At 41.9% G+C, this 27,344-nt stretch overlaps 1 protein-coding gene across 18 annotated transcripts in view; it reads right to left on the reverse strand.

The window, feature by feature from the left end:
- Window positions 1–27,344, reverse strand: part of ptprsa (protein tyrosine phosphatase receptor type Sa) — a 256,606-nt gene that overhangs the window by 45,129 nt on the left and 184,133 nt on the right. For 6 of the 18 annotated variants that reach the window (XM_085774634.1, XM_085774628.1, XM_085774629.1 and 3 more), the window contains 8 exons: window positions 20,981–21,250; window positions 20,198–20,779; window positions 19,294–19,430; window positions 19,026–19,170; window positions 11,137–11,457; window positions 9,082–9,275; window positions 7,603–7,629; window positions 6,292–6,409 (listed from right to left, as the gene is read on the reverse strand). In XM_085774634.1, coding sequence (XP_085630760.1) covers window positions 6,292–6,409; window positions 7,603–7,629; window positions 9,082–9,275; window positions 11,137–11,457; window positions 19,026–19,170; window positions 19,294–19,430; window positions 20,198–20,779; window positions 20,981–21,250 — 1,794 coding nt within the window. The remainder of the gene's footprint in view (window positions 1–6,291; window positions 6,410–7,602; window positions 7,630–9,081; window positions 9,276–11,136; window positions 11,458–19,025; window positions 19,171–19,293; window positions 19,431–20,197; window positions 20,780–20,980; window positions 21,251–27,344) is intronic. The other 12 variants (XM_085774637.1, XM_085774631.1, XM_085774638.1 and 9 more) reach the window with 2 other exon arrangements.

A 27,344-nucleotide genomic window follows, 5' to 3' on the forward strand; every position in this document is an offset into this window, starting at 1 on the left:
TTATAAAAATGTACATATTATATATATACTGTATATAGTACATATTATATATATATTAAAAAAACACAATTTCAAAATTGTATTATGACTGAAACATGAATTAAAAATGGAAAAGAACTGTCATACCTGGCTAATTCTATAGCTTCAGTAAAATACTCTTCTTAGTGGCTGTGGTAAATATTAACAGATTTCAGATACCACCCTGAGAGTGAAACTTTTAATATCACCCATTCATCAGTTAACGTAATGAGCTGTGTCAGGTTATGTTGCACATTGATGTGGAAGTTCCTCTGAGCCTCTAAATTCTCGAGCGATCGCTGTACCCATTACCATTTCATGACAAATGTAAGATTGAGCCAAAATCTTTTTCTGTACAGCAAAGCATCACTAAAACTTTAAGCAGAGAACAGTGCCTCTTTCAGCTGTTAAGAGTCATCTCTTGTTGTAAAATGGATGATCTACACTTGGGGTCTAGACACCATTCTTTAGAGTGGCCCAGTTTTGCTGCTCTTATGGATGACACACGTCTCATCTTAACCCTCCTTTTAAGACCCCATCAGTGTGATAGAGGCAGCAGCAGTTATGGGAAACCTTCAGTTCTCGAGTTGCCGTCAAAGCTTTGTGAGCAATGAGTGTGGCTGATTCGCACTTGAGCCTTGTCCCTGCGTAAATAGATTCTATCTCGACTTGCTCATCTACGGTACAACCCCTTTCTCAGAAGTACAAGGCACCGGCAGGACAGATAACTGTTAAACACAAGTGAGGTTACAAGTGCAGACGTACACGCTGTACTCAAACACAAGTGTTCCTATTATTTTTTTGCAATATAAATCTGAATGAATAATATAAACTAGGCTATGGAACATTTTCAGTTTATTCGCTGTAATCAATTTAATTTCATGCCTCTACATGAAATTGTGAGACCACTTGCGAGAAGATTGGCTATCTCTGTGTATTTCTGGGGAAAAAAAAAAAAAAAAGCTTGCCAACTGGGTCGCTGTCAAATTGGTTGGTCCTGGCAGTGAGAGCTTTCTCAGCATAAATTAAAAACGCTGAATAAGCTCAATGCAAATCATCAACGGGTATACTGTGTAACATACATTTCATCGCTATCTTCAGCAGCTGCAATTATGGATACGTTTGTCCTCCTTTTCACTTTGTTATGCTACAAGAATTTCAACTACAGCATCTTTTCAAGCCTCTTATAACTTACCTCTCTTGTACAATCTGTTTGTGTGTATCTTGTATAACGGGCACGCAGTATGGATGAACAATAGTATGCATGTGTGTGTGATGGTATAGGCGCCAGTTTGCTCCCAGCTCCAGCTGCAACAGAGCTGCTTGGCTTGGTGCCCAGTATAGACTTAAAGTAATTTGGAGAAGCTAACATTAGTCTGTGGCAACAGCATTCCCTCTCAGTGGAATAGTATCATTGTCTATGAGTGTGTCTGTGTACATGTGCCTACATATACAGCAGCATATTTGTGTGCTGCCATGTGAGTCTGAATGTGCATGTAGTACACACATACGCATACACACACACAAAAAAAGCAATCCACTCTCTGCAGTCTCCTCCCTCTGCTCGTATTATTCATTTCCGTTTGCTAATGGTCTTCTTTCTGAAGACTGTTGCCAGAGGAAGACGGGGGGGGGGTGGGTGTGCGGGTGGGTCGGTGGTGGCTAGTCAGCTGAGCCTTTGCCGGTAATGGAAAGGTGGGGGTGCTAAGTATTGGGTGATGTTGGGTGAGACGAATGCTCCTAATACTCTTCAGCTATGTACTATAGCTCAGCTTGGTGTCATTTAAAAGCCCACTCTGCTGTCACGCTCACCGCTAATCAAGGAAATAGAATCAGAGATAATGGTCCTGTGATGACTCTTAGTGTGTGTTTGTGTGTGTAGTATACATTATGTGTGTGTGTGTGTGTGTGTTTCCCATTCAGAATTTCCGTTTCTAACCTCAACAAGCTACCAAGTGTCCATTATTCAAAGTTTGTAGCCCTGAAACTGCGGTATCATTTGCACACTGGGGAGAGGGATCATGGCTAGTGAGCCAGCAGATTGGTGTGGTAGGAAGGGGTGGAGGGGTGTGTGTGTGTGTGTGTGTGGGGGGGGGGGTGGTGTTGATGGCGGCAGAGTGGGGGGTTGTAATGGCATGTATGTGTCCGTGTGGTGCTACAGGGTGTTGAGAGAGAGCGAGGCAGAGGGCAGAGTGAGGGGGTGAGGAATGAGTGAATGAGGGATGATGAAGGTGACTGGGGACAAGGAGCAATCTGCTGCAGAGAGGGCCCAACAGGGATATGAGGAGGCCGAAATGTGTGTCTGTGCGCCTGTGTGTGTGCGTGTACATGAGCGATTCTGTGGTTCTTGGACACCTTGATTGTCCCTCTCCTTCTCTTCACAGTGTTCATCTCTCTCTGCCCTTACACTCTCCCTTATTCTTTCCCCATCTCTCCAATTCTGTCCTTGTGCCCCCACCCCCACACCCCCCACCCCCCACTTCTCTCTCTATGACCCATTTCAGGGTCGATCCTGGTTCAATCCCTCCTTGTGGGCCTCCCAGCATGCTTCCCATCAGGCCACAGTATTAACAGCACGCTGTTGATACACTCTCAGCCTGATTGAGGAAGGGGAGATCAAGTTACCCTCTCATTTCCTCCCTCTCTCGTGCATGCCACACATGTGTACACACAGCGTTGTATGCACACAAACAAACATATTACCTCTGTACTTGTCCACCAGGGACAAGGTGCAAATGTATGTGCAGTTTTAAATCATGTTCCCCACCTCGTCTTTACAATGGAAAGAATCTCCCACTGATTAACCTGCGGCTAGAGCCCATCTATGGAGATTTAACTTATCTGAGGACGTGTGGGGGGTAAGAGGTCGTTTTAACCTTCAAAGTCGCGATGAATACATCACTCTCACATTTTCATTTCCTTCTGCTTTTAATTTAGTCTGCTTACTGTAGGAGTGCATGTGTGTGTATGTGGCAGTGGTTCGTGGAGGGGAGTAATATGTAGGGTAGGAAATGTCACTGAGTCAAATTTTCACATGCCCCTTTTGAAGAGCAAGTGCTATTAAGAGAGAGAGAGCTATAGGGCCATTACATTGATGTCTTCTTGCTGGAACGATCAGGAAGTTGCTGAACATTGGGGCTGATGTTTCAAGCATAATTTATATCTGTCTGTCTATTGCAGATGTGTACAAAACAATACACAGTGCAATCTCTTAAATGTTAACTACCAAAACAGAGTACTGTCAACATGGGTCAGTTATTGAATGTACTGTGGTGTAAATTTCAACATAACTAAAAGACGTTATCATATTCATATGATTTCCCCGCATGATCTCAGGCCACTAAAATTATAGGAAGTTTAAAATGCAAAATACATTTATATGAGGATCTGCACACAGATAAGCTGTTCTCTCTTATTTTGCAGGTCTAAAGTAAGAACAGCCAACCCCACATGCCATTCATAGAATATTATGTCTTGAGTTCATTTATCAGTTAGTGTTTTGAAAACTTTCTGATAATACAGCACATAATATATTTTCCACGTGAACCAGGACAAGGCATGAAGATCAAAAGGATGGGCATCGATTGTTGATCTTTTCAGCCTGGTGAAAAACTTCTTAATGGACAGATGTGACGGCAGAATAAAAGTTTCAGACAAACATCTTAATCCTTTGTCAATAAAATGTCCTTAAGGCCTTCTCAAAAACTTTGTCTTTCATAAGCCACAGCGTGTACTCCTCAAACGAAGAGTTTGGAAAGTATGAATCATGAAAAGACACTTTTCAAACCTGACTTTCATTGCGCAAACAAAGACAGTTCGAGGCACAGAATAATGTTGTTTGTCTGTGACTCACAAATAAATGTGCAGTTATACCTGTTTTTTATATCCTGGAAAATCCTGAGATAGATTCTTTTGGATACTTTATGATGCACCAAACTACCAGACAGGCTTGCTGAAATGTTTGGGTTATGAAAAGACTTTGCCACTGATGTGAATTGAATTTTAAGTGGCACGAATACATGCTCTGTTTGTCACCATGCTCTGTATTGATGTCGCTTTTGAGGCCTTTATGTTTCCTCAACAGAACAAGACTATGACGTCACATGTATCTGGAGGCAATTGCTTCTCTTTAAGTGCATACTTGTCTGCAAAAAGAAAGAGCTGTTGCATAAGTTATGTGTGTTTGTGTGTGTTTTAAAAATGCATACATGCATTCATGCAGTTGAATATTTCATTTATTTGCATCACACTTTTTATGTGTGCCAGTGTATGAGTAACAAAAAGGACACTTAAAACATCAGTTTGTATGGTGAAAAGCATGATTGTCAAATCAAATATAATATACAGGATGTATCCCATGATATACTGTGTCAAAATTAGGATATGTATGTTTTCTGTATGTAATGATCGATAAATACAGTAGCTTGACAGTAGCTATATAGCAGCATAATCTAATACCTCTGTGAGAATGGGCATAAAACCTTTAGGTGCACCCATCAAATGCAATTTTAACATTATACGTTGAATTTTTTTATAAATTCAGCTAGCATAGTATAAAAGTGAATTCAATTCAGTGAGAAAAAAGGGAATTGTTGACTGGTACACCTCTGTATAATCTGATTACTCTGTCTAATTTGTCCCTGTTGTTTGTGTTCTTTTTATAGCTTCAAAATGCGTTAAAGCTGTCCAGAACAGTTAAGCTTTCTTTGGAGAAAAAAAAGAAGAGAGACATTATACAAAGGATTTGAGCTTCTTTCTAAAATATTAAACTAATTTTTAAACTCACTGACATTTCATGAAATCCCCGGAGAGCATAAAAAAACACTTTTGTTCACCGCTTGAAAAAGATCTCAGGAAATTCCTTGCTATTTGAGAAATCCCATAACCAGTGGGATCCCTGCTATTCACTAGGCCGTCCTGACAACCCTCAGACAACCACTTCACCTCTAAAAAAAAAAGAAAAGGCTGCCGAGGCTCGTCTTCTCCCCACCTCTCACCCCTTCCTCTTCTCTATTTATCTTGGCCCCCTGGCGCAAACCATTTCTTTACACTTCAATAATAAAAAAGGAGAGGCTTTCCGTCTGAGGGACAGGCTGAGTGCGCTAGACTGGCATATCAGTCAGCTGGCCCTGACAGGAGGATGGATAGTGACAGCACTCGCTCAAGCCCCTTTGGCAGTGTCACGCTCCATGACACCTGTAACACACACCTGTCAGGACCGGGGAAATTTGCCTTTGTTTGTGTGCGTGTGTTTGGCTGCGAGAAACGTGTTGTACATGTATTGTTTTATGATCTTTTATGACCATGTGCATGTACACTATTGCATGGGTACAATGCCACAGCATAAATCTCCATATACTGTATGCTTGTGGATACCGCCTGTGCTCATGAGTGAGAAGGTGTCTATGCAAGTGTGTGTGTGTATAAATATGCATGCAGTTGTGTACATCCTGGCTCTCTGAAGCCTCTTAAAGCCGACTGGCACAGATGCTCCCACAAAAGGATGCTTCTATATTGGCTTTACGCCTTAAATTCTCCAAAAGATGGCTTTCACACTCTGAGGCAGCCAGCCTCACAGGTTTAGATCATGTTTATGGTAGCTCAACTGGCAGCTTCCAAACAAGCTCAAGTGGTCCAGTTTAACTGGTGGTGGCAACAAAGGAGAAAAAATCTGGAGGTAAGACTTAGTAATGTGCAGGCATTAGTCTCCAAAATGTTATCCAGCTCAAACCAAAGACTCTACATGGGTTTTCGAGCTGTCATAATCGGACTGAAAAATCTCAAACTATTTCACACCATCGTGATCTCTATAAATATTTAGATAGATTTCTGAACATGAATGAAATGATAAATACTACCCCGACAGAAGCAAACACCATCCCTGAGAAACTAAACTGTTCTTACAGATCAGATTCGTCCATTTGGAAAAAGTGTCTTGAATAGCAGCTGGAAATTATGTGTCATGTTAACTCCACAACACGTACTTCTGAAGCAGAGGGCTAAGTATCAGATATACTTGTAGTAAGGACACCATGTTCTTGAACGCCTTGCTTTTCCAAGCCGCATTGAAATACATCGTAATAAATCTGTTTATCAGGAATGGTAGCCACGCAGTAACAGCTGTACGGGAATGAAGAGGAACCACCCCACCCCCAAGCAAGGTACCTTTCAGCCACGGGCTGAAGAAATTATATGCTGCCTTCATTACTGCATGAACTAAGGCTGTGTAAACCAAACAAACAAATAATAGATTTGTCCTTGGCTTGTACTGACCTGCCCCTTTGGTCACCACCAGTTTGGGTTTGCTGCGGGCCCCATCCCCTTTGGTGGTGTACGCTGCCACCGTGATGGAGTAAGTGGTGTCTGGCTTCAGTCCTCCGATGACCATTTCCTATGAGAGACGGGGTAGACACAGGAAACAGGAAAATGTCAAAATGTGTCCTGAATTGATGATGATTTGGCCAGAGTTCATGCTGTTCAAACTGCTTTACACAGAATGTTAATCTGAGTGAAGTGTCTCCTGGTCGTCTTTATTAATTTTCACGAGGCATGCATTAAATGTAACGATTCCCCCAGTGTAATAGGAGACCATTCCATTAGGAAATCCTTAGAGTTGCCTTGGTGCTAGGTGGAGGAGAGACATTATATACTGTATGTAAATGGGAAGTGCCCCTGCATCCCCTTACTCCTTCAGCAATATTCCAATCAACAACTTAACTATGTGATGAATGCATGCTGAAAACATCCTGGCCATTCGCTGTCAGTTTTTTACCTCAGCCATTAAGTTTCCTTGAGTCCTCTTTAAAGAAAGGCTTCCGATCAATTCTAATGAATCTTTCAAAGGAGCAGGTTTGAACGAATGCAGAATTAGGTTTTTAACAGGCTGGTTGGCTGGAGTGATGGGAGAGGTCAATAAAGGTAAATGAGCTATAAGTACTGTCTCTCACTTGACATGGTATTCACGTAATGCAGAGGGGCCGGGGTATCAAATCTGGGTTCAAAATAAGGGTATACACTTTGTTGCAAAAAAGAAAAATGTGCAGATGTGGGGAAGACTTCACAGCAGATTTCAAGGATTATACATGGACGTTATTTAAACTACTGTCTCTGTATTTTCAATAAAAAAGATGCAAAAAAAGGACGTGAACTTACAGCATGACAGTAATTCTAAGGCACCACACAGACAATTAAATAATAGAAATTACAGAAAAGGGAAAAAAAAAGCACGCGCACACAAACACCACCAGAGCACAAGACAAAATGTACTGCATCAACACAAAACAAGACACTAGTAGCATTAGCATTCCAGGCACAGTGGGCAGTGGATATTGCATCAGCCACCATTTTGTAAAAGCCAGACGGCAATAGAAGTTTGTCCTTTTTCCCTCAGTGGCGTACAGAGATAGCGTAGAGGTTGGCTGGCCAGACAGCTGAGGTGAAACCTCTGAGCCACTTCGCAATCCAAACTTATTGAATAAAGATTGGAGGGTCTGTGTAAATTGTGAATCCAACCAGGTTGATGCAATACCCGCTGTTTATTCCCTTTCAGCTACACAAAGCACTCAGGCGAAACTTCGTACTCACATATTCAGCTGTATCGTCCATTTCCCACTAACCCCCCCCCACCGCCAAAGAGGAGAGTGCAGGAGAGAAAGCATTTTTGAAGAAGAAGAAGAAGAAGAAGAAAGAGAGAGAAAAGAAAAAGGGAAGAAATAGGATTGTGAGAGACGGGGGCATTAGAGGTTTGGGAGCAGAGGGTTGGTATCAGAAATAGGTCACTGGTTTTGTGCGGTCAGGAGAAAGAGAAGCTGTTTGAAGCTTATGTTATGAGGAGCAGCTGAAACAAGGCTGAGAGCTCTACTGGGCTGCCTGTGAGGCCTGGAGATGTTTAACCATGTTGCTGTGCAGCGGCTGATAGACTACTGTACCTCAGAGTTAAATCACTGACAGCTCCAACTAGTAGTGACATTAAACTGTAGCTTTTAAGGGTTTAAAGATGAGGTTTTGTTAGTATATTTTATATATATTTAAATAGACTAACAACAAATCTGCAACAATAAAAGATAATCATTCTTGGCTGTCTGTTGCTGCTGGATGATTTGGATCTCATAATTTCAGTAATTCAAGATAATTTGGACTCTTGCATTGGTGGGACAGCTAAATGCTAAAAACGTAAACATGATGCTGGTGGCATTTGGTTTCTTCAGTCATGTGCAAAGAAATAGACTTTGATTCATTCATTCCCCAAAAAGGCAGCATTGCATACAACTATTCTTTTCTGTCTTGTTTACCCTATTGCTTCAAGGCTATAATTTCCATTTGGATGATTGCCACAGTCCAAGACAGTGGCACTTTGGCAGAAGAAACTCCGTTTTGACGGTTTTGTAAGTTTTGTAAGAAAGAGGGAAAAAAAAAACGAAAAGAAAGGGGAAAAAAAGCTATTACAAAAGGCTCCATTACAATTCTATCTGTCAGAGGAGGCTGGTTTTTGGTGAAATGTTTTCATGCCAATTTTACTTTCCTGCCCCTGGCAAAGAATACTATAATCAGCATTTTCTTTGAGCCTTTGCATTTGATACAAACACACAATCAGGCATTTCATGGCACATGTTGCCATAAAGCAGGGGTCTAGACATTCCTAATAAAAGCCATGGAGGCAGAAGAGGGAGGACAAGATGAGTGAAGCTTTGATTACAGCTCTTGTTGTGGGCTGAGGGGAGGGGGGGGGGGGATATTACAGCGATATGAAATGAAATCCAAGAGGCAAGAGCAACCTATCGCTCTGGCATACTCTAGCAATATTTGCACAGCCACAACAGGTGAGGATGAAGTACACAATTTGAAAGTTGGCCGGAGCTTCTTTGATGTGCCCGCTGAGATTTTAATCATTAAATCGGCGTAGCGGTGTTGATGTATGCTGCTTAACCAGTCTTTGTATCATGAATGAAAAAGAGATTCAAAGGCAGACAAGGGCCTGTGTGCAATTTCGTGTGAGCGAGCTCTGGGGAGACATTTGCATCGCTCTAACTGATGTTGACTGGGGAAGCTGTGAGATGGTCATACCTGGGCATCAGCCAGCATGACGTCCTTGATGAGGGGCAGGCCCCTAGACTCTCCATTTTCCACACGCACATAGTGAACCTGGTAGCCACGGATCTGACCGTGCTGCTTGCCTGGTGTCATGGAGCGCCACATCACCTTAAGCGCTGTGGAGTTGAGGACCTCGACCTCCACCCGCCTTGGAGGAGCCCCGGGAACTGTGGGTAATAAGACAACAAGTCAAATAAGAATCATTTTGTCATGTATGCAGGAAAAAGAATAGTGACTCTGATCTTCTATTTTCAGACATTAGTAAGGATGTCCCTGTTTTGACAATGGCTATAAACATGCAGTACTTTGTCATGGTGCAATTGCTGCAAATCTTTCACAATATTTATAGGAGCAATGCAGGGTGGCAGATGCACATAAAACTGTGTCATAGCATTAATAACACCCTATAACGCACACATTATCCAAGATAAGATACTGACATCTGGCAAGAATATTAGACAAAGACAGACAAAAAATAAATGCAAACACACTCCTGTGTCAGTATATCCACTCACACCACCACCACTTTCTCCTGTCTGCTCCACTTTTGCAATATATATCTGCAGTGTCTGTCTGCCATCAATAGGAAGCCCTCCCTCTCAGTCATAATGACAGGCCTTTATGGGAGGCACTGCTTCCAGGCCTTTCGTGCGCCACGGACTTGCTTTTTTCTGAGAAGGATGTGCCATTAATAAAACTCCTCCACTCAAACTACCTCCATTTTGCTCCTCCACAAACACTTAAAGTCCTGCTTTTCCTCCCTAAATCACAACCCTATCCCCCTCCCCTCCCATCTTCCCCGGGATCATTCACCAATCTTGTTTATTGCCAAAATCTTTCCTACCTTTTAGCCCCGGCTCTTTTTCTCTGCCTGGCACTTCTCGGTCACACGTTATTATCGTAATGACACCAGAAAATTTGTTACAGCACTTCTCAGTGTGCTGTGGCTTTCACCCCTGCAATCCCTGATACTTGTGTGTTTTAAAACAGGCACAGGGTGAATTTGAGCTCACTTCTGCTGTTGCTGCTCATTGTACATCAGCGTCACAGAGATGTTAAGAATGCTGTGGTAATGGATGTGAAATGGATCCTGGAGAACAGAAGCCAGTGTCAGCCATCCATCAATGATTCTGATGAGCCGTGACATGCTCACATCTTTATTTGTCAGCTTATGTATTTTATTGTTCAACTGCTTTGCTCATTTGTTATCTACTTCCTGCTATCCCAACTCAGCTGTGTAATGTTTACTTTTAGATATGAGATGTGATTTTTTTTTTTGCAAGCATCTTGGCTCTTCTGTCTTTTTCAATTTTATCTGTGCCAACCCGGTACACAGTTGTCACACACGCACACACACACACACACACACTGAGGAGTGACCAGTAGTGCACAGAAGCAAAAATCTGTTTGTGAGTACAGTATTATACTGTTTTCCGGGGAATGTCAACAGAGCCTATTTTCTCTTTTTCAACAGCACCTTGGTTAACACTCACACAGTGACACCCATTACCAGGCTCTGTGTTTCAGTGGAGTAGGTCAGGTCTGAGTACCACGCTCCAAAGCACCACAACAGTAGTTAAGTGAGGACTGCAAGGGTGTTATTAATTCTTTTTCTTTCTTTTTTCCCCCATCAGCCATACTTTCCAGCCAGGGGATCTGTGCTGCAACCTTAGTGGACTCACACCTGCTTCTTTAATGTCCAGCCTGCTGTTTCCATCATAAAAACATTGACATGCCTTCGCAGTGTAAAGCACTCACGGATGCTTATGGCTCTCAGCTGAGCAACGAGATACTGCTAAAAGCCTATAGATAGAGAGGCAGGATATGGGATGTGGTAGTTATTATGAATTGCATTTTGGTTAGTTATGTTTTATTGCCATCATAGTTGATTTCCCAAGTGTGTTGTACATTTTAAGTCTTTTACTTTCATATGGTTTGGACAGGTGTATGTGGTCTGGTTACTTAGAGATATTGAGGTTGTTATGCTCCTGAAACCATACAACTGAAAAAGATTAGAGATTCTTGTACCGTCTTCGTCTGTCCGGCAGATCAGGGGCTCGCTCTCAGGGCCTGGCCCAATCGTGGTGAAGGCAGACACAGTGATGTGGTACTGGGTCCACTTCTCCAAGCGCTGCAGCAGCACCTGCTCTTCCGTGGCAGGCACCGTGGCCTCCTCCGTGGGCTCCCCGTTGTCACTGCCGCCTTCTGACGGGCCCACCACCTGGTAGTGCACCCTATACCCTGCCAGGACACCGTTCTGACTCGTCAAAGGCGGGGGGCGCCAACTTACCAGCAGGGTGGTGGAGCTGGTGGTGCTGCACTTAATGTCTTGAGGGGGGGCTGAGGGCTCTGGTGAGGTGGAAAGGACAGGAAGGGTGGGAGTCGAGGACGAAGAGGTTGGGGGGAGGAGGAAGGGAGGGTTGAAAAACAAAAAAATAAAAAGATGGGAGAGATAAAGAAAATGATAAAATAAAACTCAAATAAAAGCTAGAATAATTCAAACCAAAAAAATCGCAAAGCAAAGACGGAGGCAAAATATGTTTAAAAATTAAAAAAAAAATCATCAAGCAAATGTCAACAAAAGAGGCATAAATGGACAATGGCACAAGCTTGTGTAATAATGAACCAAGATGGCTTCCCTTGTTAAATATAGAGGGACACACAGGCACATTTGGTTGTGGCTCTGTGTTTTTTGTATGAGGAATCAAAAGCGTCATAGTGTTACATATTATTACCCCTGCAGCATTTCTTTCTTACTGTTTCACTGATAATTTATTGTATATATGAGATAAGTACTTCATTCTTCTGCAATAATCTTATAATCTCCATCCTTACATTCAACAGAAGCTGTTTGCCATGTTATGTATTACCAAGTAGGCTGTAGGGGTTCTGACACTGTCTTGCTCACATCACCCCTGGGAAAGCATTTAGTTTATATTCTAAACCAGAGTCACTTCATTTATCCACAATCACTAATTTGAAGATGCACTGCCACATAATCAGGGATGAATTTATTCACTGTGTATTTTAATTTCAGACACGAGACTGAGGTTTTAGTCCTTTACCAATCTGAATTTGCAACTGCACATGACAGTCATGAGCACTAAACCCCTAATTTCCCTATGCAGGGTGTCCGCAATTACGACCATTAAGACACTGGGCTGTCTATGTGAGGATTAATAACATGTTGTCATAGCTACAAAACTGGCATATAAATGAGACAAATATATTTAAGATGTGTTGTTAATGTGCATTGTTTGTCTCTTTCTTTGTCTTGGTAATGGCCTCCATCTTACCCTGAATGAGCACAATTAAATAATCCATTGAAAAACAATAGTAATTTTGTACCAGAAATTTCAGCTATATTAGCAGCAGCTAAAAACAAAACAAACAATTTCCCTAAACATAATCTTACAGGGAGATAGTATAATCTCTCTCTTTTAATTTGTAACAGTATAAATACTTTCTAACATGGCGGCTGTTCCAAAACATATTCAAGCCCACACATCTGTGAACTTTCTAAGTCAAACTCAATGCCTTTTGCTTAATCTGTGCCAAGCTCCTCTGCAGCATGTGCTTGTCCAGAGACAGTGCTGTGCAAGGAGTGATAAAACATTCTCACCAAGAGTTTGGTATTACACTCCATGTACAAAGGCATATGTATGAAAATATTTCTATCCTAGTCAGGTTTGTTCTATCTACTGCAATGGTTCTTCATGGGAATCCATCTTGGTTGTTACAAAACCCAGTTCATTATTACATTTTTGTCTGTTATGTAAGGGCAAAAGAATTGCACAGTAAACAAAAACAACATGAAATACCATCCGGGAGGGGGGGAGCATCCCACACGCGGCAACTTAGGAAAATAACTAAAATGAAACCGATGGAAACAGGCAGCATGTTCTCATTCCAAAACAAAGGCTGAAGAAATAAATTATGAACTGAAGGAGGGTACTGGGAAATGAATTTCTCTGTAACCCAGGTGACTCGAAAGAAAGAACCACAACAACAGTTAAGGTTCAAAATGACAACTCATGAGAAAATGTGAAAAAACACGGTACTCATAAACAGAAAATAAGAACATTTAACCTCTTAAAAAAACAAAACGAAAAAACAAACACAACGACAACAAAAAAAAGGAACCAACCAAACAAAAAGAAATCACAAGCATTGTCTGCATCATACGTACCTGACTCCCACATATACTCAATTTTATAGACTTTCTTACCACCAGCACCTGACTACAGAGTATACTTCCTCTATAGTCAGTGAGCTGCAACACTTTCCTTCCCAGAAAGCATGTCTTAAATTTTGAGATCTATTCACATTTTTAATCAGTTTCATTTGAATTCATTGACAGATCGTTTTGGACCCATTTAGGAGGTTACTGGGAGGGAGAGAGTTGGCTCTGTGCTGTAGCCAGGGCTGTTTAATACTCATGTATCTTTGGGCCGGAGGGTCCACAAGACTGTGAGAGGGGAAGCCATTCACTTGGCCACGTACACAAAAATTGCTCCTTCTTAATAATTTGTTCATATGAATCCCATTTCATAGCCCTGTGCCTATGTCTCGTCCAAAAGCTTACTTGCCATTTTGAGAATACCAAGCCACGAGAACAGAGGAAGCAAGACGGAAAGCTTGTATAGCCGAACTTATAAAAGTTTAATGACAGTGTTCTGACTGCAGTGTCACTTTGGGTAGAACATCTTTAAAGAAAAAATAAAATACAATAACAGGAGTTTTGACTGTCGGAGAGGCCTCCTACCGGTGAGGACCGAATGTTCCAGCACACAACAAATAGGACAGGACCACAGCCACAGTTCCCAAACCCTTCTCTGTGTCCAATGGGCTTATTTACTTATGGTCTTACTGGATTTTGAGCCTTTCAGCTTCTTTCCTCCGCTCATATTGTATTTGCAAACTCTCCACGTCAAGAATGATCGCTCAGTTCTCAATCTTTGTGGTGCGGAAAAGGGCTGTGAATCTGACAGCGGCCAGGCTATCGCAGCGCACAGGCACCCTCATGCCTGATAACGGTTTAAGACCAGCTGGGGCACAGCTTTAATAAAGTGCATATCCCATGAAGGCAAGTGGTAGGATTATGGATACTAGAACTATACAACCACAAAAGAAGAAATTCAGCTAATGCTTCACTTGAGATTCTTTTGAAGCTTCCCTGAAAGAGTTTCATAAATGCTATTTGACAAATAATTAGTCATGTCTGCATTCATATCCTTCTCTTTGACTTTTAAGTCTGTTGTGATATGACTGGGAGCTCTGGGTACAAAGTCTGCAATGTCAAGTACTGGTGGCATACCTAATTATTATGACTACCCTCAGATTAAAAGTGCTTTTAGCGCGACATCTTCAGTGGATATAAATTACACACATTAACGCTCACAGTTCAGCTACGCAGGCCATTACTCAATGCCTGTTGTCAACCCTAAAAAAATGACACAGATTGCCAGTGCTTTGCTATCAGAGTATAAGCACATGTCTGCATTTGAATTGTATTTTCACCAGAGGCCTCGAACGACACGATGTTCGTATTTGTGGATCATTATGGAATTAATCCTCCCCCGATGCCAAATGGCCATGCTGCGGCTCACACAAATATTTCAATATATCTAAAAACCCTCCTGCAATTACAGTAAGTGTGTGTGTGTGTGTGGGGTGGGGGGGTGTGGGTGTCGGTGGGGGTGGGGGGGATCGGGCGCTAAACTGCTTGTTTGGCTAAATACAGAGGATTTAGAATCTGCCACTTTCATTTGAGAGATAGCACTTGACTGGCTACTGGCAGGTTCTAGGTATAATCTAAATGTGTAACAAAGCCTGACAATCCAGGGGCCAGGCTCATAGCTCAGTGCAGAGCATGAAATTAATTCTGACGCTATGAAATGGGATTCTTATCTGCCATTCTGGGGCCCTGCTGTCCCCTAACACCAACTCCCATGGTCCATCTTAGGTCCTGTTACCATATCTTCTGACTGGTAACAGGACCACTACAGGAATGCTGGGAAACCCTCCCGGCTCTCGGGTTGTGGACCCACTCCGGCCACGTCTGAACGATCTCACAAAAACTGGTTTTCTCAACCTGAACTGACTGTGACAGCATACCCAAGAGGCCTTGCTTCTGAATGAGGGCCACTCTTGCCAGTAGTATTTAGTTCAGCCTGCTGTGATGTTGACCAAGAGAACCAATGAAGTAATTGCAGAGCTCTTTGATAACTTATTTAGTGTCAGTTATGCCGGAGCAAGTCAGGACTGAAATTGAGGATAGATTTTTTTTTAGCTGCTTCTCAAACATTCGTGACAGAGTGGTCCCCATGACAATAGCCCCTGGTAATGCTGCTTGGACTGAGCACAAACTTTAACAATTTGCGAACATTTTGTACCACAAGTAATGGACAACAAAGCAAACAGGGAAATCATGTTGTCTGTCTTTCTTTTCACTTTGTGGCAAAAGGTTTCAGTCTGCCAGACACTGCAGAGGACTCAGAACCACGCTGAAATGGTTTTGCAGGAGGAGTAGTAGTAGAAAATGGCAGTTACAATGCCCAAAGCTGAGCTTGTGCATGAAGCAATATTAAAATTGTATGCAGTCATTGCTCTGTAATTTGTTTGGGAGAGAAGCGTCCAACTGGCATGACAAAATCTATTCATTTTTTCTTTTTTCTTTTTACTGCAGTGTATCTGTGTCTGTGCAGCTACTTCAATTAAGCAACTAAATCAGGCTTCCTCTCTCTAGTGTGGTGTAGGATATGATACCGTTTTATTGGATATGTGTGGGGAATTTCTGTGTATACCACATCCATCATTATAATACTACGGCATCTCAAAATTATGTCGGTTTACTGCCCTTAAAACTGAGACTTTTGTGTTTCTGTGCAGGTTATTGTGTAGAAAATGTAGTATTTGTTAATACATTATGGTCTGCTTGTGTTTTCCCAAAAGACTTACAGAACAACTGTTTATGGTACATTGAGCAGTGAAGGCACTTAATATAAGCTATATATACAGTACATACCTCACAGGGCTTTTTACTGACTTGGATGCATAGAAATGCTTCTATTCCTGACCTGCATGAACAGCCAAACTGCAGACATGTCACTTTAATATTAAAGCGTGTCATGTATAAAGACTGCTTATTCTATGCGTCAAATTCTCTGTTGGTATTTCAAAGAAAAACACTGCATAAAGCGGTTAATTGGATAAAAATGTGGATGTCCCTGACAGGTCTTGTAGAAAGGTTATGGCAGACTGAATCCCTATACCACACAATCACTTACCTCAGAGCATCCAAAACATCAAGTTAGTTATTGTGTTGTGTTGTGGGAAGTAGTTTGTTGTGACTGACTTAGTCTGTGATTTTTCTGACCTCAGCAAAGAGAAACTGATGGATATGACTCACATCTGCTTGAGCTGGGACTCTTGATAAAGGTGTTTAAAAAAACTGTGGCTGAGAAAGTCCACGATCAATGAGCCATTATGGCAAAACCATAGAAATAGAATGGATAGAAAAGGTAAACATGGTTGTTAACCTTAAAATGACAGGCACAGTAGATTTGATAATACTGTCATGGAAACTAGCACTTAGGTGGAACACAATATTGACAATGTTCATTGCTGCTCCGAACATAAATTGATACTCATTTCCAGGGCAGTAGTATCAAATGTCTATGGTGGGCAAGAAGATACCATTATGAGGCAGCAGTTATCCTTTCTGTCCACTGTAATTGTATGGATGAGGCAGTTCAAAGGAAGAGTCCCTCGTCTCAAGTAGAGATATGAGTTCAGCTATCAGTTCAGCTTTCTCCCCTCTGTTTGCTCAATGGGGGAATGATGTCAATGCAGTCTGCACGTGTTGCTCTGCCTGCTGCGCTGTAGTTGCTTATGGCTGTGGTGGGCTTAGGTTCATGAAAGAGCCCAACAGAAAGAATAAAGTAGCAGCAAGCTGCTATCTGAAGTGATGTCAAACCAATATTCCTTCAGACAACCCAGAAAGTAAAAGAAACTAATAAAAATAAATAAATAAAATCTGACTCAATTTTTTTTTCAAAAGAAGAAGAGGACACAAAGTGAGCAAGGTGATATCAAGCCATTCCAAGGAGAGCTTTTGTTCCATTGCACAGGGAAACAAGTGGCAAAGAGAAACAGAGCTGGAACAGGGTGATGAGAGAGGAAAAGGAGGAGTGGATCCCATCCAATCAGCTTGCGGTTTTACCGGTCAAGAACAAATGCAAAAACAGAGGTAAGGAGACCACAAACACACATCGACAGGTGAGGATGTGCACAGACATTTGAGAGACGCCAAGACAGAAATGGGGCTGAATGAACATAAAGTATTTTTCATGCCTGGACTGATCAAAGATCAACAGTGCAGTGACAGGTTCTCAACAGCACCCCCAGTGGGCAGGAGTGTGTGTTGCATGCAACTGGCGCTCTCCTCAGTGACTCTGCACTGTCTGTGTAGGTCTGCTGCCCAGCAGTAACAAAAAGAACGGTGAAGTGGTTGTTCCAAAGCCCCCACAGCCCAGATGTGGGGGGTACAGCCAACAAGTTGCACTGGTAGAAACAGAAAATGTGTTAAAAGAGGTCTACTCCCATCGCCATGGCTCTCCTATGTCCCAGTCAAAGAATTCAATCTGGTTTAAGCCTCACAAAAATCTGACAAAGCGCAGACCCAGTCCATTAAAAATAAAGGCAGACATTCTGATGATGAATGTAAACATGTATCTTTGTCTCAAATTTTCTATGTTCTGTATCATCAGGATCCACAATGACTCACTCAGATCCACCAGTAATCCCATAAATCCAGCTAAATTTCCCAGGTTCTTTACCATTAATGTATTAAACATCAATACACAACACCATTGTTAATCTTTGTGTGCTGTGTAAACCCAGAAGACGTGAATTTCATACCCTGTCATCCCAACAGTCCTTCAGCTATTGGATATTTGATTGGATAAGCTGTGTGTATTTTCTTTTCTCTACAGCTTGCTCTTCTGTGTGCTATGATATCACTCCTGTTATTTTTAGCAGGCTGGTTTAAATAATTCAGTTGTGTTCCTGCCATCTGTAAAATAAAATAATCAGTGCAGAACTGATATACTGGAATAAATTCCTGGGGTGGGCATGCGAACACTGTTGGTGAGTGCTGATAGGGTTTTTTTTTTCTTTGATGACTAAACTCAAAGCCAACCTCCCCCCATCCTGAGTTTGAATACAGTTCATATGAGAGCCTTGGTGGTGGGAGAACTGACATTTTTTGTGTCTGTGTCACGTGGAAGAAAGTGCACTTGCTGTTGACAAAGGAAAAGTAAATATGAACAAAAGTGAAAGGGAAATAAATAATCTGCCAAAATTGTCAGTCCACAAAGACCTGATTTGTTTGACAGTGCTGGGTACACTTATACATATTTGACACCAGGGCCAAGTTAGAAATATGAAATAATATGAAAAGGTTGTAAATGCTAGCCCTTTGTGCCTTAATTTCAACCTCAACTGTCACGGTGTAAATACCACTTTACCTAAAAATAAAACACCACAGTTGCATTGTTAAATTAAGATTTAACAAAGATCGAATGCAAAAGTATTAAATCATGTGCTCAGGCAAGAATTAAACAACACATCATTTCAGTTAAGTCTGTTGCGTAGTTCATCTTTTCTGAATCAGCTTTGAACCATGATTCTTCCTGACAGAAACACAGGCACAGTTCAAAGGTGATAATGCAGCAGCAGAGAAAAGAAGGTTTAAAGGCTCCAGTCAGAAGGGAAAAAATACACATCCAAGAATTCATGTTAGTGAAGGTCCACAATGGCATAAAATCCCTTAAAGGCTTTCCTGGGGAAAATTACTTGGTTAGCATAGCCACAATGAAAACACACAAGAGAGCACTGAATAAAGGGTTACATACTAGCTTGCAAGGTCTTCTGCGATATGTCATTTGTGAAGGCGCCGATGCCTTTGATTGAAATGGCTGCCAGGGAGAAGTGGTACTCTGTGTTTGGGCGGAGCCCTTCCACAACATATGAGGATGTGGGTCCAAATGTTTTCTTCATCTGTTGACAGAAAAAAAGTTGTTAACCAGTCTGGTTGAAAACCAGTGTTGAATCATTAAGAAAATGATCTACACCGCTCGGTGCAAAAGGCGCTGAAATTTAAATTGACATGAAAACTCTTACCTGGGTGCCAAAACTTCCTTCTGAGTAGCGAAGTTCATACTTTATAATTCCTTCTTTTTCATAGGCAGGTTCCCAGGTCAGTTCAATGCTTGTGTCAGACACAGCACCAACCTGGAATTTGGATGGTTGACCTGGAACTGAAGGACACAGCAGAGGACATTGTTGCAGGATATGAAACAGAGAATTACTAAAGTTTTGGAAACTAATATTATACACAAGGGAGTGTTACAGTCCAATTACCAAAGGGAGACCATTTTTAAGAATGGGTCAATTAACAAAAATCTGATTAAGTGATAAGAACAAAATAAATCTATTTGCTTCACACTAACATGAGATGATTCAATGACATAAAATATCAAAGGATTTACTGCACTGAAGCACAAAAGGTTTGTGACAAAGCAGGCTACAGTTGTGTTTTATCGTCATTGCAGCTGGATGTGCTGCCTTTCACTGGCCTGGATAGACAGGTTTTGATCAGCTCTGAATCTGATCCTGGAAAGTTCTGAGATGTTGGATTTTCTTTATTTTTCTTTTTTCAGTCTGCCACGAACAGACCTTTGTCATTGTTTGCAGAGTCTGCAGATGTGCGGGAGACCCTTGCACAGCGGGGGTGAAAACTTGTCACTTTGGCAGCAGACACGTTCTGTTTAAAGTCTCAGAAATTGTGCTGCTGATGCACAAAACAGCTGAAGGTGTTCTTCAATAACTGAGAAAGTGTTCTCCTTACAAAGAAGGCTGGGTACCAGATGTAACACTCTCTGCTTTTCTGTATTATTTCAAATTTACCTAACAACTTGGTTTGGATAATATTTGAACACAACACCTGCGCCTGTTGTATGACAAAGCAGATATGAAGTTTAAACACCAGTTGCCAAGTTGACAAAAACTGTCTTCACATGCTTACCTCCTTGCAGTACTTTGACATGGATGGGCTCTGAGAAGGGTCCGTCTCCTACAGAGGTGAATGCTAGGACTTTGATTGTATATGTCTCTTGGGGAACCAGGCTTTGGATGGTTGTGATGATGCTATCCTGGACATTATGAATCTGCCACAGGCTCATGGGCTGGGAGTCGTCCATAGTATAATAAACGCGGTACCCCTTGATCTGCCCATTGGGCTCCTCAGGCTCTTCCCAGCGCACCATCATGGTGTTTTGGGAAATAATCTGGGCCTGAATATTTCTGGGTGGACTGGCAGGGGCTTGTTCACCAGTCCGGGTTTCTACTGGCTCACTGGGAGGACCCTGGCCAATTGTGTTGACGGCTGAGACACGGATTTCGTACTCTGTGTTGGGGTAGAGGCCACCAATGCTGTAACGTGTGGTGGTGATGTCATCCACTGTCTCATACTTGCTGTCTGGGGACTTGGCCTTGTACTGGATGATATAATAAGTCACTGGCTCTGGGTTGCCTGAGTCCCAGGTGATGGTCACACTGGTGGCAGTGGTTTCGGTTACCACAGGGGTACCTGGAGGCTTGGGGAGAGCTGTTAAGGTGAAAAAGGAGGAAGCAAACATGAGGAAATTATTCATCAAAACACTGATGGACTGAAGAACTTCGCAAAAATGGAAAATTCTTCACAACAGCCTAAGATCATTTCAGCAATAAACATCATATTTGTAGTTTTCTGTTGAAACTGAGGTAATGTTAGGAGTACTCCGCTTCACATGCACATTTTTTTTCTTACATTTGACAGTGATTTGCGCCACAGATTCAATGATGCCCAGGCTGCTCATGGCCACGCAGGTGTAGTTGGCTGACTCACGCACGCTGCTCAGTTCGAGAACGTTCCTGCCCACCGGCATCTCATCCTCTGGAGTCAAGTCCTCTGAGTTCAGCATCCACTTCACGTAAGGCATGGGCGATCCCACTGCCACGCACGTAATGTTCACACTGCCACCGGGCATAATTTCCTGACTCGCTGGTGGAATGGAGAAGCGAGGGGGCACCCGCCGGACTGGGAGAAGGCATGAGGAAGGGGAGAGGATGACAAAAGAGGGCAAGGGAGTCAAAAAAAAGAGAAGAAAGAGAGGTAACAAGAGAGGCCGATGAAAATGGACCCTTCTCAAGAATAATACTTAACACAAAAGGTTCAACATGGTAAATGTGAACTTAAACACAAAATAAAAGAGTAGACTTTTCAAAACATAAAAAATATACAAATAATGAGAAGGAACTAAACTAACAGAACTGCTTCAACAACAATATAGATTAACAATAAAGCAACGATTCATAGCAACAAGGTTCCATTGACCAATATTTGACCCATCACAGCACAATTAAAGACACAAAAATCTATTACGAGTTTCTCATCTTTGGAACTGAACTGCTGACATATATGTACAACTATGACATGACCTAATCACCAACTACAAAGGTGTATAGTAAAGGCTATGTGATAATGCTATCACATAGGGTCAAAGTGGCAACCTGGAACTTCCTGTCCTCTCTGGCACACATGCCAAACAGGAAGTAGGCCATTGCAGGCTTCTCCCACGGCACAGGAAGTGTAGGGTTACAGGGCAATTGACCATCTCTGCAAGGTCCTTAAACGCATTCTAGCACAAGTTTGCACTTGACACCTGTCTCTACTACCTAGATACCTTAAAGATGAGAAACTTTAATCAGATTTTTGTGGTTTAGGGTAGATCCACTGGACAAAGCCTTATTAAGATCTGACACGGTTCCATTGATAGATGCAGCTATCAGTTTCACAGACAGCATGCATAAATAGACCGAGGTAAATTAAGGAGTAAATGATAACAAAATCAGATATAAAAATTGAGATAAAATGCATAGAGGAATATAACTGAAGGGTCGCTAGCATGCCCAGACAAAAGACGATTGGAGAGGAAAGAAGAAATACAAGATTGAGGATAGAGCATCCGAGGAAAGGATAGAAAGAGAGGGAACAGAGGAGCAAAGAGTGACAGAGGAAGAAGAAGAGAGGGGAAGGTTGGAGGAGGGTAAAGGGGGGGTAACCCGCTTCAATGCTGTGTAAACTTTGTTTTTCTTCAGCTAATGTGACAAAATGTGATGGTGGCACATTGTCACATCGCAGTCCCAGTTAACACAAAATAAGTATTGAGGAACAAGGTATGTGCCTAGAAATACATAGAAAAAAGAGCTGTAATAGTTGTAGCTGGAGAGTCTAGTATCACAGAGGGTTGGAGTCAAGAAACAGAACTGGATCAACAGGGAGTAGAAATCCAGAGAACAAGAAAGAAAGACAGAGGGAAAGGGAAAGAGAGAGGTAGATGAATAAGGGCAGAATGACAGCAAAGAGAGGGAGACGCGGAGGACCTCGAAACTCATGGAGAGGAGTTGAAATTTGAGTGGAGGGAGGTTGATAATGAGTCTGAGACGCAGAGGAAGGGCGTGAAAGGTACTGTGTGCTCGCATGTGTGTGTATGTGCATATACATAGCTGTATATATATTTTTTGCGTTGGTATAGACATGAGTGTGCGTGTGTACAGTATGTAAGAGTTAGAAAGTGGAAGAGTATGAGTTAGCATAAACATTGTGTGTTCATGAGAGGCATCCCAGCAAGCACTTGACAGATAGCGACATGCAAGAGTGTTTGATAGTGCAGGGTTTTTCTTGCCTATGTTAATATCTAAGGTAGGTGACATTAGCATATGTTTCAAAAGACTAATCCAAGCTTTAAAATGACTTTACTACAAAAACCAAAAGACATTTCTGATTCTGAATTCACATAAAGATACAGGCAGCAGCTAGGGGCATCTACGGAAGTCCGTAAACTCCATGTGTCTCTCTCTGTCTACTCAAAAAGCTTTTTAACAGCGGAGCAAAGTACAGTGTCTTCATTTATTCAACATCAAAATGTTTGTTGGGATGCAAAGAAGGTCAAAGAGAGACAAGGAAAGTACTGCAGATGTAGAAGTAAAATATGATGAACTAAATGGAAGAGATGACTTAGAGACAGACAGATAGACAAGACGGGAAAGACAGGGACAAGAGACAATGCACAAGGCAGAACAAAACAGACTCAAGCAGCAAGACAGCAGACAAGAGGACAGACAGAGGGAGACAAGCAGACAGACAGTGACGGATGAGTACGCAGACATACTGTACAGTACGCAAAGGGTAAGGGTAAGGGTTTGGGTTGTCGGAGAAAGGGAAGGAGGAGGAGGAGGGCATAAGTGGGGGATAGAATAAGGAGATTGGGATTCTGAATCCAAATTAAAAAAAATCAAAAAAGAAAAAAAAAAAGGAAAAAAAAGAAGACCATGGCTCAAAGTGGGTTTGGAGGTCTCACACACTGGGGCTTAAAATCAAGAATCAACTACACGTCCCCTCCTCCCCGCCTTTAACACCTCAGTGCACCTCAGTGCAAATGTAAACTCAGGAAGTCTTGGGTTGGGTGGATGTGACGTGTGTGTGTTTGAGGGTGGGTTGGAGTGGGTGGGGACTGAGGGGGAGATTCGAAGGGAAAGGAGACCGGGAGGGGCTTCAAGGATAGGTAGCATTCCAAAATACACCGTGTCGATCCAAATGGGATTCATATGATCGTTGCATAGGACAGTTTGCCAACAAACTTAGGGCACAAATATCACCTACACACACTGAAGGGTTTTTTATTTTATTTGGAGAGCTGAATTATACTGACCTGAGCACTGAATTGTTCATTAAAATGTACATAAACTACACTGACATGTAGTTCACGAGGTAAAGCTTTGAAGCACTGCAGCACATCCCAAGGGTTAAAACACATCTACTCTCAATGGCTTGGAATAGGAATTTCACATCCAGTAACAGAAAACAATGCAACTTGCTTTTTTAATATATTTAAAACACTATTAGTGAATCATAGTTATCAGTTGAATAAAACCCAGATGGAGACCACAAAGCCGAAGGTGGGCCTTTGGTTTTTCCTCCTCTGAGCTATTCATGCATCCTCTCAGTCCTTAACTGTAACTCCTTGTTAATGTTAGTTTTGTTAATACCTTGGGCAAGACTCGACCTGACCTTGAGGGCAAAAATTTCATCGCTGACCTTTGAGGAAATGTTCCTTTGTAGTACACAAAATTACACACTGAAAACGCACCATGAAAAATGGTGAATAGCGAATTTAAAGACGTTAAAAATGTCAAATTTCCATAGATAGCAATCTAACAAAAAAAAGTCTGAGTAAGAAGAAAAAAATGGCTCATTCTATAAAATAAAAGTAACTTTTCCTGTCCTGAAAAAAGTGAATAAAACAACGGGACGCATGATGTTTCATGCCTTTTTTTCATCATGACAGTCTATTATTATTGCATAGTCATGAAATCTAAATGGGAGATTATTTTAAAAAAACATGTTGAATTGTAGTTTTTTTCTTTTGAAAAAAGCCCATTGTGTCGGGAGAGACAATATATCTCTGCTCTCTAATTTGTTAAAAAATATCTCGCTAAACAACAAAGGTGAAAGGGCAGCCCATTCCTCACACGGACATGCATGGGTGTGGCTATGGCATGAGTGACATATACAGGTGCGCCCCCATCCACTTGGGCAGACACCGGAGAACCAATACAATCCAAAAAATGTCACCCAAGCCCATCCAAGCATGCCATTCATTCCCAAATATAGCATTGTTCCAGACACACACGCACAAAATCAAACGAAAGGAAACAAATCAAACTGAACAAATCCACAAAAAGAACTAAGTCCAAACAGCATAGACAGTACCAGAGTGCAGCTGTGTTCAACGAAGAGGTATGCATCAATGCTATTAGATGTTTTTTCAGCTATGATTTTGTCTCTGCTTGAATTTTGCCTCAAATCCAAAAATGGTGAAAACTGATTAGGGCGAACAGGGCCTGTTTTTTAGGGGAAACGTTCAATCAAAGTGTGTCTGGTGGTGCTATTCTCTCCCTGGGGCTCAGGTCAGCCAATGGACCGGGAGCTGTAGTGGCTGAGTGAATGAGGTTTCCCCACAGGAAGATGTCTCTGTTCACCTTCGAATAGCGACATTGTCAGGGCAATGTGGAAACTGAGACCAGACATGTGCCAAATGTTGGTAACTTTTGGCAGCGACTGGCCGGTGAACTCTGAAATCTCTGAACACAAAACAAGCCAATACCCAAAAAAAGAGACTTCCTTCCTTAAAGGGTTCACGGTAGAAGGGCACTAAGTAATCAAACTAAGATTTTGGAAAACAACTACAAAGCCAGGGGAGAGTCTACCTGTCAACAGCATGCACCTTGTGTCTGTAAGTAAATTAGTCTTTGGTTACAACGAAAAAAAGCTCAAGGTCAGTTAACTACAGCACATTACACTATACGCTGGGGTAGAAAATTATAAGTCTTAAAGACCAGAAGACACTTTAGGGGACAACATTAATTAAATGTCAGTGTCACATGCAAATAAGCTGCGCTATCATTAGGCAGAAATGGGTTTGCGTGATGACTGAATGTTCAAGTGGACTGCGTGGCTCTGTCATGTCAATGCTCAAGTAGCCACTCACAAACTGTGTATGCATAAATGTGCGTTTGTGTGAGTGAGTGAGCGAATGAGTGTGTGTGGTGGGCACCCTCTCTTATCCTGCCATTAAAATGTAGGGACAGTGAAAGAAAATAAAGAATCCCAATTGCATGGACAGGCTCCTCATTCACAGAGACCAGGAGCCCAGCCGGCCCATTTGAAATTGAGAGAAAAGTAAAACAAACATATACCTTTCATTTGGACTACTAACAACATGTAATCTTGTTTCAAGCCCCAATGTGGAGAGAAAGACAAGAAGCCTTACGGTGAACGAGGTGAAAAGCAGTCGAGATAGAACGCCAGAGTACTGCACTAACGCTAATAGTGGGCGGTGTTGTGGAGGGATTTGTGCCAAAAAACAGAGGTCAGAAGGTGGACATTATTGGCCATTTTGGTGAGGCAGTTTTTGCTGCCCCAAAATGAAGGGGGAAGCCAAAATAATGTGCAGCCTTTAGTGTCACCTTGAAGCTGAGATTACACCCTCTTGCTGCCTGAGGACACAGGCGCAGTATGGAGATCCTTTAGTCACACTTGCTGGGTGAGGCCTACAGCATTTACATATAAGCTGTAGGGGTTGGCCTGTATTAACATACCTTGGCTGCGCCAGTGCTAAACAGTCACTATGGGTGGCTCATCAAAATGGAAATTATTACCTAAAGGAAACTGACAGGGATAATGGAAGGGGTGTCTAATAATAGCAAGCAGTGAATTGATAGGATTTCAGAGTATATCACTTTTTTTTCCTATTGTTTTATAGATAGACGACAAGTAGCCGAATGATAATGCAAGTTTGTCCCCTTACTGTGTTGATCCCTTCAGTCAGATTGGGAAAGGGAGTGTATTCATGTATTTGCATTCGAATATGAGGTATTAAAACTTCGGTTTTGTATGAAAAGGAAGCGCAATTCTGGTACAATATACTATATATATATATTTGTTTTTTTGATGGGTGGCTATTAACTTCAGGACTCCTTGAGACAAACATCTAATAGAGATGGCAGGATTTTTTGCTTTGGCCAGTGAGAACATAAGGTGTAATCTAGCTTTCTTTCCCAACGTTACACACAAATGCATAGCAGGACATGCAAGCACATTCAAAATCAGGCAGATACCATTATAGAAGGCCAAACAGGCACATGCGTTCATAACAGCACAGTCTTTCTGCATCAGTGTTATCCACTGGACTTAGAATTATACATATAAAGACCAAATTTAGACATTGTTTCTCGTAGCTTGATTGTGCCATACTTTGTGGACACTGTTTTATGGAGGGCAGCAACGCAAACTGGCAGTATTTGCAAACTCTGCGGTTACAATTACAGATAAGCATTTTTTTTTGACAGCCAATTGGTGCAAAGTTGGAGCTGGAAAATTAATTTGCACCTAGAAAGTGCGAGATGAGAACGGATGATTACGTATATATGAGTAATGACTTGCCTTGGTGCATTTTTTGCCCTGGAGAAATTGCATAAATGTGGTAGCCTGGGCCAAAAATAGATCTGTTATATTCTACTTTTAATGATTTTGTCTTGCTTATATTTTGGGGTCTAGTGTGGCTCACAGA

This window comes from Trachurus japonicus, chromosome 4 (genome assembly GCF_045865225.1).
Source record: "Trachurus japonicus isolate A0001 chromosome 4, Traja_1.0".
Taxonomy (NCBI): Eukaryota; Metazoa; Chordata; class Actinopteri; order Carangiformes; family Carangidae; genus Trachurus; species Trachurus japonicus.